This window comes from Elephantulus edwardii, unplaced genomic scaffold (assembly GCF_000299155.1).
Source record: "Elephantulus edwardii isolate Elephantulus edwardi_28Jun2011 unplaced genomic scaffold, EleEdw1.0 scaffold00001, whole genome shotgun sequence".
In the NCBI taxonomy this organism is placed as follows: Eukaryota; Metazoa; Chordata; class Mammalia; order Macroscelidea; family Macroscelididae; genus Elephantulus; species Elephantulus edwardii.
The window spans coordinates 34,536,002-34,549,336 of NW_006399751.1; the positions used below are offsets into that span (position 1 = coordinate 34,536,002).

The 13,335-nt window shown below is 36.4% G+C and overlaps 1 protein-coding gene across 1 annotated transcript in view; it reads right to left on the reverse strand.

Annotated features, from left to right (window-relative positions):
• The window catches only part of LOC102851723 (ubiquitin-conjugating enzyme E2 E3-like), a 194,964-nt gene extending 182,454 nt beyond the window's left edge, over window positions 1-12,510 (reverse strand). The window contains exons 1-2 of the mRNA XM_006878952.1: window positions 12,317-12,510; window positions 10,486-10,536 (exon numbers count right to left, since the gene is read on the reverse strand). Coding sequence (XP_006879014.1) covers window positions 10,486-10,536; window positions 12,317-12,510 — 245 coding nt within the window. The remainder of the gene's footprint in view (window positions 1-10,485; window positions 10,537-12,316) is intronic.
• Window positions 12,511-13,335: the final 825 nt, after the last annotated feature.

Here is a 13,335-nt window from a genome sequence, read left to right on the forward strand (position 1 = left end):
CAATCAATACTCATGATTGTGGGCTATATTTATTAAGGATATGGGCTACAATTCAGGTTGGAAACAGAAAGCAGAAAGCAAGATAGCTGCTCAGGAGTGCGTGCAGGTTTTGAAACCTTTAACCAAACAGCTTTGGACTTCTGTTACCTGTCTCTTTTTAGTCATGACAACTATATAGTCTTCAAGGTGGTCTAGAAGGTAAGTTGTATAGTGGTTTGAATCCACCAGCTGCTGTGTGGAAGATGGCCAATCTCCTTCTGTGCAATCTACAACTTCTGAAAACCTGTTTGAGGGTCAGCTATGAATAAGTTCTAATTCAACAGCACATATATATGTAACATTACTGCCAAGAAAAGCTTGGTGGTGTGTAGCTCTACTCTGAAGTGCACTGAATTGTTCTGAAAAGAATCCAACTCAGTGGCAAAACATGTAGCTCTTCTTTTACTCTATAATGGTACTCTAATGTTTTCAGAAGAACATATATATATGACCAGGCTAAGGTTCAGTAACAACAGCAACAACAGTAGCTAAAAACTGGCTGTCGTTGCTTGTCAACTCTTGGATACATCAGGAATGTCCAAGTACAGCTGTATTCAAGGGGTTCTCAAAAGGTTGACTTTCAGAAAACTTTCACCAGGCCTCCCTTACGAGGCACCTCTTCTGTTCCAAGGTAAAAGTCTAGCCTTTCAGTTAACAGCTGAGTGAATATAATAACCTTTACACAATCCAGGGTCTCTAAAGCTAGGTAATGAAAGGGTATATTTAACTAGAAAATAACCAGAAAGAAATAAAAACACAGCTGCAAAAGTTTCCAGCCTCAACTGACTGTAATTTAAAGGTATGCAAGATAGCCATTCCTGTGATGTCATGTAAATGTAACAAACATGCTCATGTACCAGGCAATATCAGATTTCTGTTAATTATAAGATGATGAGTATTAGCCGATAAGGATACCAGCTCTAAAGAAGGAGCAAGGCAAAGTACTGATCAGGTGATAAGACAGAAAAAACGGTAAAAAGCAAATCATTCAATAATTCAAGAACCAAGCTATTTAAGAGCAAATATCTAGAACATTTCAACCTCGGCATTGCTGATTATTAAGCCGGACCTTGTTAATGATGGGTTGTCCTTTGCACTGTAAGGTATAGAGTATCATCTTGGCCATCTACCTACTAACTCTCAATAGTTATTAAATGAAGGATATTTACAGGCACTGCCAATCATTCCATAGGAAGCAAAACTGGTACCAGGAGAGAATGATCAATCTATAGGCAAAGAGATGGGAGGAAAGGGTTCAAAGTTCCAAAATAGTTCTTCTCAAGAAATTGAACCAGTTCACTTATGGCCAAAGAAGCAAAATTTTAAGAGGTGAATTTTTTTAAAACTTAGCTGACTCTGGATGAAAGCTGAAATGGGAAAAAATGACAGGCCAATGCTCTGGAATGACAGCGTCAGAAGAGGTATAATAAGGCCTTTGAGGAGCCTGATAGGTGGCAACAGATTAATATAAGGGCTGTGGAGAACAAAATACATCAAGGTGGCAGCAAGTCAGAACCAGGCACAGCTGTTAGGACTTAGCTGTTGTGCTCTCTCATGTGTGTGCACGCGTGCTCGCTCTCTCTCACACTCACTCACAGCTCTTATTATCAAAGAGAAAAATTACTTTTCTAGAAGGGCTTTGACCTTTAATTATTCCTATACCAACTAACCTTCTGATTTATCAACATTTTTAAAATTTGGGTTCGTTATGGTGTCTACTAAATTAGTCATGACTGAGTGTATTTCTCTAGACTTATTGTTGCTGTTATGTGTCATCAAGTCGCCTGTGACTCATAGCAACCCCATGTACAACAGCTCTAAGGCCTGCCTTGTCCTGAGTGAGTTTCACTGACTTCAACACAACTACCCTCACTGCCCCAGTTACTCACCAGTCCATTTCATATGGGGTCTTCCTCTCCTGCGCCCTTACGAGTACGAAGTCCTTTCTCCAAGGACTGTTCTCTCCTGAGCCCGTGCCCAAAGTATGTGAGATGGAGCTTCAAAACCCTAGCCTCCAAGGAGAAAAGTGGTTTCACCCTCTACAAGACAGACTTATTTGTTTTCTTGGTGGTCCATGGTATGTTCAAGACTCTTCTCCAGCACTATAACTCAAAAAATCAATTCTTCTCTGCCATCCTTAGTCAATTGTCCAGCTCTCTGATGCATAAAGTAATTTAGCTTTGACTTATTAGCAGCTTCATATATATTTTATCTCAATCTCATAGGGAAGGATACCAAGGTCTGTACTGTCAATCTAAGGAGTCCTGGTGGTAGTGTGTTTAAAAGTCTAGTTGCCAACTGAAAGATTAGCAGTTCAAACCCACTGCGCACTCTAGTAGAGAAAAACTGGGGCAGTCAGCATCTGTAAAGACCAACAAACAGCCTTGGAAACACTACCAGAGGTTAAGAATGGGTGGAGGGACATTCTACTTTGCCTGATAGGATTGCTATACATTGGAATTCATTACATTTCAGACTCTCAATCTTAGAGCCTTTGCACAATATATAAGAGAACGATTTGTAAATTTCTTTATAACCAAAAATATCCTTCAGTTGTGTAACAATTTACTCAAAGAAAAATAAGGTACCTAACTACAGAGAAAGGTGAAACCATCTCTTACAAGTAAGTTACTGCGCAGTAACTGTAAAACATGTTTAAACCCACAGCATTAAAAACCCACAGCAATAAAAAATGTGACCTTTTATTGTTTTCAATCATTTCATTAACAAACGTTTTCAATTGGTACTAGGTTCTGCTGCTGCTGTACTGGTATATGCAAGAGAAATCATCAGAATTCCTATGATCATCAATTTCATTTTATAACCAAATTAAAAATAGCTATGTAATCTTTAACAGTCATGTTAAAAATGACAACTATCAGAAGGGGAAAGAAATGCATGAGATATTTAATAGATATTCATAAAGTCATCATTTTTCCTAGAAGTTCTTTTTCTATGTGAATTTGAAGATTTCAAAATTATTAATTTAGCAGATTTTCAGATGCCCAGTACTGTATGAAACAAGATTTTAAAAAATAAGACATTCTCTTCAAGAGAACAGAGAAATACGTAAATAATTTGAATATAACAGTTAACAGTCTGCTGGTCACAGCTGTGCTGAAGTAACTATTAGCATATTTGAGACCTATATTGATGCCAAATTTAAAATCAATTATAAAATTTACAATAAAAGTCATCTGTAGATGGAATATAGGATGGGATAGTAAACACCTTAACTTATGTTGTTGTTGTTGTTATGTGCCGTCGAGTCGCCTGCGACTCACAGCGACCCTATGTACAACAGCCCTAAACTCCGCTCTGTCCTGTGCCAATCGCACTGTCTCCGACACGACACTCCCATCCCAATTATCCCAGTCACTGAATCAATCCACCTCATAGAGGGCCTTGTTTTGCAAATCAAGCTTCCAATTAAGATTTCATTTTTATCAAATAAGAAACCAGGTGAAAATGTAAAAATGCCAATTAATAAAATATAATTTTGCTTTATAAACAGTACACCTTCAGAGTTTAAACTTTCTAAGTAAGATAATAAACAACAACAAAATAGAAAAAGTAATCTCTATGTGTGGAGATTGTAAATAATATCAAGCACTATATAAACAATAACAATGTAGACAAAATGTTCTTTTGGTCATTAGCTTTGTTTCCTACCCTAAATTGAAAATATTTTCAAAATTTCAGGTCACAGGACAAAAAATTATGCTTAAGCAACTGGTAAACCGTCTAAATTTTACAAATACAAATAAAATCCCATTCCCAGTAAAACAGAAAGTTCTTATTACATAATACGCAAAAAAGAGAAGACTATAACCCCCTATTTTAAAATATTAAAGTTCTAAAGTATTAAAGTCAAAGCATTATCTGCTCAATTAAATATCATTAACCTTATACATAAAAGCACTGTTTCATAAAGTTAAGGAGTCAAGAGCTCAGCTGGTAACCAAAAAGCTGATGGTTCAAGCCCATGCAGAAATCTACTCCTACAATGACTGTTACTGCTGTGGCTACATACTATTAAGTCAGAACTGTCTTACAGCTAAATATGTCCAGAGAGTTTTCAGAGTCAGTCAACGGGAGGAGCCTGCCTATCTTTCTCTCCCAGAGCAGATAGAGAATTCAAGCTGTCTGCCTTTGGGTTGGCAGAGCAACTCCATAATACTAGGTCATCAAAGTACGTAAAGGAAAACCCTTTGGAGCTGCTCAACTCAGTTACACACGGGCTTAGTTAGAGTTAGGATCAATTTGAAAGTAACAATCACAATCACCATCATCACCTTACACAGAGTCTCTTTGCAGTACAGACTGCTCAGCTGCCAACCGAAAAGACATGTCAATAAAAGTTCTGAAAGACCACTCACCCAGTGGAGCAAAGTTACACTTTAAAAAAAAATTTAAATTGGTTACACTCTTGACACACAGGGTGTCAAGAGTCAAAATTAACTCTATGGCAAGGAGGCGTATTAACTATTTGTTCATCTTTGTGCAGAGACGTATTAACTATTTGTTCATCTTTGTGCAAAGGCAACAGATTCCTTTTCTCCTAAAAGATCTGTTTTTATTGCTATAAAAAAAATGACTGATTAATACACAATTGGCTAATGAAGTGATCAAGAGTAAATTATTCCCTTAAAATGCTGATGCACTACCAGACTGCCAGCAAGGAAGGGTAAGAGCATATTGTTAAAGCACCTTGCCTACTATAACGATCCTCCCACTTTACTGGCTCAATATCACTACAAAACTTTACGCATATTTACTTATATATTCCTCTTAAAAACCTTACAAAAGAGGTAATCATTATCATCTATTTTCATCCAAGGATAATTGGAGGATAAATAACCCATAACTTATCTAAGATAATGGGGGCAAGGAAACCAGCAAACTGGTTTTCAAACTTTAACACATGTATATCACTTTGTATTCTTGCTTCAACACAGGTAACGAATTCAGTACTGGTGAAGACGCATGCAAAATTCTGTATTTCTGACAATGAGATCTGTGATACAGGTACAGATTATGTGCAGACTAACATTTCACTAGTAAAGTTCTAGTACTGCCAAAAGTCGTGGTCGCCTTTAGGAGGTAGTCTAGTACACATTTTTCAGCAGTTCACAAGTAAAACTCAGTGCCACAGAGTCTATACTGACTCATAGCAATACTTCTTTGGTTTCCAACACTATAAATCTTTTACAAGAGCAATTTTATTTTTTTTTCTTAACAGCAGCTCATCTTTTCACTCACAGCAGCTGGTGGATTCAAACTTGACTTTAGGTTAGCAGGCTAACACATTATGTATAATGGCACCAGGGCTCCAATTTTAAGCAAAGGGCTGACAATATTTTTTAAGTTGTTTCTTTTATTTAAAACAAACAAAAAAAGGCCAAAAAAAAAAATCTGTTTTTTAGATGCTTCTAGGTTTGGTTAATAAATGTTAACAAGATACTCCAACCACAAATAATGTCTTTACAACGAAAAACTACTTACTTTAACAAAGATTCAATGAGAACATGACAAAAAATACAGAGCACATTAAAAATACAGTATATATTTCTAAACTTTTAACACAGTACAACCTATGTTTGAGAGGACAAGTACTCTTGGAAAGACATGGACATACCACTTAACAATCCTAATCAATAACTTTCTTTAAAAACATAAGGAAATGACAGTATGACAGTATTTCCCTTCATTCTCAACTACTATTAACCTAAAATACGATACACTGACAAAGTAACTTATGTTCTGAGTATACATATAAAAATACTAAATAAATATCGTGATTTAGGGTATTTTGGGCCCACCTCCTTTCAATACCTAACAACTAAAAGACCATCAAATCAACGAAAAAAATCTTTCCAAACTTTTCTCTTTACCTAACTTCTAAATCTTTATAAAATTTTTATGCTGTAAAGAAAAAAAATATCAATACCATTAATTTTTTTCCCCAAAACTGTTTAAAGCCACACACTTCACTAATTAAAGTCTATCATAGATGGATGTTAAACAGAAGTGTGAAGAAGTGGTGCCCAAGAATTTTGGTACTGGTAAATACCAAAGAGTAGCTGGTGGCCTCGAACCATGTGCCTTTGGGATTGCGGCACAGCCTGTTACCACTGGACCACCAGCAGCCCCAGGTCAGACCCTTCTTTCTCTGTGTCCATGGCAGAGTGAAAGTCGTGGGGAGGATTCTATCCATCCTGGGATAGTCATCAGTCCTGGTGAGAGGTGGTCAGTTCAGGACTGCGGTGGGAATTCGCCTGTGCCTCTGGGATCATGGGATGACCCGTTTTTAGAGGGATGCTGTGCTGTCCTGAGGAATTGCCTTTTGGTCTTTTACATGGTCTCAGTTCACTAGCCTGGTTGTGTTCTGTTGGGGTGGAGCTCCCTGATTAAAACAAGCTTGGAAGGAGGAGCGGCATCCACTTCTGTAACAGCTTGCCTCCTGAAACCCTATGAACCTGGAGAGAGGATGAAAGGCACCCAAGCGTGGAGGGCTCTCCTTCATAGGGTCACTGAGCTGCTTGCGACTCGACAGCATTTAACAACAACAACAAATATTAGTGAGTATACCAGAGACTGGCAGAATTGTGTTAACAAGTTTCTCTTTGAAGAAGTACAACCAGAATGCTCCTTAAAAGCAGGGATGTCAATAGTTTATCTCACATAATTTAGGCACATTATCAAAAAAGACTAGTCTCCCATGGAGAAGGCCATCATGCTTGGCAAAGTAGATGTTCAGCAAAAAAAGACAACCCTCACTGAGCTAGAATGGCCCTGTGGCTACCAATGGGCTCAGGCACAGCAACAGCTGGAAGAAGGGTACAGGGCCAACTAGTGTTTTGTTCTGTTACACAAGTAACTACTAAGTCGGAACTGACTCAACGGCACCTAACTAAAACAACAAAAGGGTAGTGTGTGTAAATGGTTAACAAGCTGGGCTATTAATCAGAAGGTTCAAGTTCACTCACAGACATCCGGAAAGAAAGGCCAGTTGATCTTTTTCAAAAAAACTTAAGTAAATGAAAACACTAAGGTGTACAGCTCTAGTTTAGCACTCGCACAATCCCCCTTATGCTGGAATAACTCGATGGCCAAGTTGTTATTGCTAGGAGCCATTCAGCTGAAGACAATTCACAGCAACCCTATAACCAAGATCTAAACCCTGTCCTATCATACAGCACCATTCTCATCAACTCTTGACATATCTGAGCACAATGCTGCAGTCACTGTGTCAATCAATCTCACTGAGGGTCTTCCTCACCTTCACTGACCTCCATCTTTCCAAAGCATGATCTCCCTTTCCAAGGAATAGCCCCACCAATACTGGTAAATCATCCTGGGTATATATTATACAAAATGATATAATAATTAAAGACTAGAATACTAGGAAAAAATTTAAGTGCAATCTTCACCTCTGAAAAATTTTATTTTGTAGAATTTTGTTGTACTTCACTCAACTTTTTTCTGGGAAGTACACACATCTATTTCTTTCCTAAAGAGGAATTAAATGTGTCACATTCTTTGACAAGTATGTAAATAAAATCATATCCAAAGCATAAATTAATGGAATTCTGATTAAGTCACTAGTACACATGAAAGTATTAGGTTTCATAGATTTCATGCAATATGAATTTATATATTCTAGAATTATGAATAAAGAAGCCAATTTAATAAACTATACCACCACCATAAAACTAACATTCTCACCTATGCATCAGTAAATTTAAAGATAGTTACACCGTCATCTTTTATATATCTAAGATAAATTCACAACACAAATTCAAACTTACCTGTCACATCCTTAAATGCTTCCAGTAAATAATATTCTAAATTCATGCTCACAGACAAAAACTCAGCCTTAAAGTTTCTCTTGTATCTCTTATAAAGGCATCTAAGGGATCAATAAGGAACTCTGGTGGAAAAGTGGTAGGGAATTGCGCTGCAGACCCAAAAGCATACAGTTCAAATCCATCAGCTGCTTCATGATAGAAAGATGGGCAATCTCTTCCCATGCAATTTACTGTTTCTGAAAACCCACTGAAGAGCCAGTTATGAGTGAGTTCTGCCTCGAAAGTACACAAGAGAGGATTTAGCAGCCAAGATCAAAAAAGACATTAACACTGGATACTTTTCCACAGATATATCATATGACCTTTAAAACACAAAGCACAGCATACTTGATTTCTTAAGTAATTTAATAGTTATAGTTATATAGGTGCTATCTTCCACTCAAAAGACTCTCAAGTCCCTTCAAACAGACAAAAGTATCTGGATATTTTATATTTAGTCCATCTCCATATTATTTCTAAGTGACAACTTCTCCCAGTTTTCTAAGTCTCATATTTTAGGCTTGTCCTGGTCTTTAATCCTTACACAAAGAATACGCTTTAAAAAACTTAAAAATTTAAAGACACCATTTACAACAGCTGTCAGTCATCAAAGGAAAGTAGAGATGTTGTCAATGTCGTTATTCACAAGCAATCCCCAAGTCTTATTTCTCATCTAATCATTAACTATAATGCATCTTCTGTGAGCTTACATGAAATCTCTTATAATCAGAGAAGACTAAAAGACTAGAAAAGCTTTATATTTTGTACAAAGATTCTATTTCCTTTATAATAACCCTCAGTGACCTTGTGGAAACATCCCTGGGTTAAATGTATAAAGCATTATTTTCTCAAAAACTGCAAAACTAAACTATTGCTCTAAGGGCATCAACACACCTACTGGACTCAGTAGATTTATGCACGTATTCTAGCTTGTGACATTTGCAGAAAACCAACAGAAATCTTTTAAAATATTTGACCTTACAGGCAATTTAAAAATATTTGAGAGTTCTAAATTGATAGATCTTTTTACGTTTCATAGTCGGAAATATAAAAACACACTCTGCAAGTTAAGCAATTCTTCCAGAGAGCAAATTTAACTTGACCTCTCTAAATGGCTACTACAGATTTTACACACCATTTAGAAAGCAAGGAAAAGAAAAACCCAAACTTTGATTTACGTAATCTCCAAGGCAGCAACGTTCAATAGAAATATAATTTAAGACATACATGTAATTTTAAATTTTCTACTGAACACATTTAAAAGGCAAAAATAAATTTTATAGATTCAAGATTATCTCAATGTATAACACAGATGTAAAAATATTGAGTATCTTGCAATTTTTTTTACACTAAACCTTCAAAATCTAGTGTGTATTTTAGACTTAAAATACCCATCAATGTAGACTAGTCACAATTCAAATGCCCCACATGGTAGAGGATTACATTAGACAATATGTTTAATGATTTGATATTTGACCTGTTCAAAATTAATTTACATTCGTGTTTCCTTTTGAACTGAAATACTGTGATTACAAATACACTGAAGCAAAACTATTAATTCATTGGATAAACCCGGATCAGATCATCGCTTTATCTGAGGATCTAGTTAACATACACAATAAAAAGCAACTGGATTATTCCCTATTATATCTCAAATAAGGTTCAGAAATAGGTCCAATCACAATTACTAGTGAATCCAAATTACTGCAAATTCACAGCTAAGATAGCCAAATATCTTTGTTTCAAACTCTAACACTCCTTATTTCTAGCAGCCACTCTTAATACTTTAGTTAGCATACATTTCTCTGCAAACGATCTACAAGATAATTTCTTGTTTTATGACTTCGGGTAGCTGTATGATCTACTTAAAACACACAAAGAGGAACTTAAAAAAAATCCCTTAACACAACAAAAAACCATGCCCAAGGACTACTTTTAAAGTGTCTGACAGCAACTAATAATCTTTTGCTCCTGAAATTCATTCTCCTCCAATCTCAATTCATTTATAGCTTTTCATCTCTTATTTCAACTACTGAAATCATTAAGTATTTTTCCGAGTAATTAAGACATTTGCCTAGATGTAAATAATTCCAACAATGCATTCTCTAGAAAACAACTAAATCCATTAGCTTAGCACATGAAATTTGTCCTTAAGGCAAGTCACTGAATAAATCACAAACAACTATACTCTTGTTTACTGCATTTACATTTTGTAACGCCACATGCAGCAATTTCTAAATTTGGAAAGTCAGATCAGATTTTACACAAGTAGAAAAACTTCAAGGCTTAACAAAATTTCAGAAGTTTTTGTAATGTATACATATATATAAGGAACGTCACAGAAATACTGCTGAACAAAAATCAACATCATTCATACTAATCTCAGTAAGCAGCATAACGTCAGTATAAATACATGGTATATGCTAAAATATATTTTCCTTCCAAATGTTATTTAATTCCTCTTAAAAAATTATTGTTTAATTCACTGGAAAAGCTGCAAAGCAGCAAATGTTACTTCTAGTGGCATGCATATTCAGGCATGAAACATTAAAATCTTAGTAATTTTCCACAATGTGAAATAAAGTCTGTTTCTTACCTGCAGTTAGGAGGAGGATCAAGGGTTATTTCAGCTAGCTCCTTCTGAATTCTGTTAGTGAAATGAGAACAGACAAAAAGCATTTGAGATATCTACAGAATAACCGGGGAATTACACTGCCCTCTACCACCACGCAGTTAAATGCAAGGCTGGCTTTGCCTTCAGTAATGCTAACATGGCTGCTTCCTCTTTGTTCTCAGAGGCATAACCCAAATCCCTCAACAGAAACTTTGCAGCTTTTTTTCTCACTTGTCACTGTAAATAAGTAAGACAATTACACCTGATTTGGGAAATAGTCCTCTACTAATACTCAGCAAAGGATAAAAAATTTGTTTTAAAACACTTTTTACCAAGGAAATTCTCTTTTCAAGCTTATATGCAAATGAGACAAGGAGGGAGGAGGGAAAGCGCTAGAATATTTGACAATGACTCCAAGTCACTTTTACTGAGGTTAAGAATTAACAAGAATACATGCACAATTCTGACAATATTTTATCTGTTAAAGTTTAAAATTTACAAATATCTTTATCAGTGACAAACTTAAAAAAGACTCTTTGACATTGTTATTTAACCTCATTTGTTGTTCCTGATCTATCTTAAGTACAGCATTTAAATTTGACAAAGTTGGGGGTAGGAAGATAACCTGCTTTAAGAAGAAAACAACCCAGCTATCGAATTTTATTCAAATATAAAACTATTCAAAAACTTAAAAATTTGTTTAACATGATCTGGAACAAGACCATAAAAAATTAAGATGGGTGACAATTTCTTTTCAAAGCCTGTTGCTAAGTAATAAAAATATTTTTACGTTATTAGTGCTCATTAATTATTAGACAACATAGAGATGAAAAGCCACAGGAAAAGAGGAGTATTTACAAATACCTATCACTACCAAATGCAATACTTGATCAGTTTTTATATTTTCTTTGCCCTTTAATATGAATAAAAATCAACCCAATGTCACTATGAATTTAACATATCTCTGGCCATGTAATTACTAGAGTTCATGGATGTTCTACAACTACCATCACTGACAGAGTCTCACTGATAGGATCTTTATTCCCTATTGCCGATAATATAAATCAACAGGGAACAAATGATCTTTCACTCAGACCCAACAAAATGTTTTTCCTGCTGTTAAAGACTAATGTACCAAGCATATTCTTAAGTTTTAGAGAAGAGGTACACAAAGACTATAAAAGTTTTCTACAGTCAAGTAGCATCTAAAATTATAAACATCTGCTTCATAGTTGTATGTGCCAGCCCAAGGACAGGAGTAACCATCATTTAAAGTCTACTTGAGGTGTATGGCTCAAAACCTTGTTTGTAAAACTTTCTGTGTAAGCACAATTTTAGACCTGCTTTCCCATACAGCCATGGCTTTGAACTTACAAATGTTCTAACAAATGTAATTATTTCTGATCAGTAAAGTTTCCTGGATAGGCTCTGCTCATCTCAAGAAGTGTCCATTTCAATGATGAAAAGTTATGACTGAAGAAAGGAAACACTTCCACTGCATCAACTAATTGGGGTTCATCAAGTTTCTCTTCACCAACTCCTAAACTATCAGAATATTAGCCCAATCTTTTAGTCAAGGGCATGCTTCCTGGAGTTCACTGAAGTACAAGAGTAAGTTTGCTCACCACTGTAATTCTATGGAAGTGGCTTATATACCACTAAAGAATGACAACTCATTCAAGTATAAATAAAACTGAACATGAAGTAAATATTTTTCAACAACTGCTACTGATGTAAATGCAACAGAAGTGAGTGTCTAACCCTTTGGAAGGCAGCCTGACAAATGTGCTTAACCCTTTCTTGACGTGTTTACCTTTTAGCACTAGTGGATAACTTAGCAGTGGTTTTGCTAGAGAGTTTGGTGTTTTTCTTCTGCTGGGTGGCAGAAGGTTTTCGTTCTTCTTGTTCTTCAGGCTCTGGAGCGGCTGGGTCTCGCTGGTCTGCATCTGAACTACCACTGCTGGTGCTGGGGCTCTCATCATCGGACCTTTGCCGATCACTGGACATCTTGGTGAAGTTATTTCTGGGAAAACTTTTACAGTGAAAAGGAGAGAAAAAATTAGAAACGTTAAGACTTTTTAAAAAGACTGCATTTTCTTTTCTTAAAATTCAAATCGTTTTGTCACGGAAAGCCTTCTAAAAGTGTTCGGTTATCATCCAGCAAGGTTACAGGGGAGGTGAGTGATGTGTCTCACCATGTCAGTGTTCAGGGGTTTACCGAACTCAAGTTAGAAAACCCACTCACATTTTTTTTCCCCATCCCTTCGACAATCTATCAATTGTCTACTTTCTCAGAAGGCATGAAACAGATTTGCCAAGGAACTTAGGCAACAAGCATTTATAACATATGACACACTGTAAATAACAGATCTCGCTGAAAAATGTTAAAAAGTCACTAATAACGTCTAAATATTTACACACTGACACTGGTCAAAGCTACCAAATTCCCTTTCCGAGAAGCAAACATACCCTGTTAATCGCCCATATGCTTATTTAACGTGGCGATACCTCGTCTATGCACGTAAGGCTTTAAACACAACACTCAGAAATTTAAAAATCAACTAACAAGCTGCTCTAGCCGTTTCCACGGCCAGCAGCGAAGATTCATCCGGCCAAGAGCGAGCTGCCACCCTGGGAAAAGCAGAATCCAAACTGCACCTTCTGCAAAGCTCCCAATGCCACCAAGGTTCCTCGCACAATTTTTACACCGCGGACCGACATTTTGTCCAAAATAACGAGGCGTGTGGGGGGGGGAAATCCAGAGGAAAACAAACAAACAAACAAAGCCCCAAGAAGTGCAACAAATTTCCGCGCCCGCGGAGGCGAACCGCG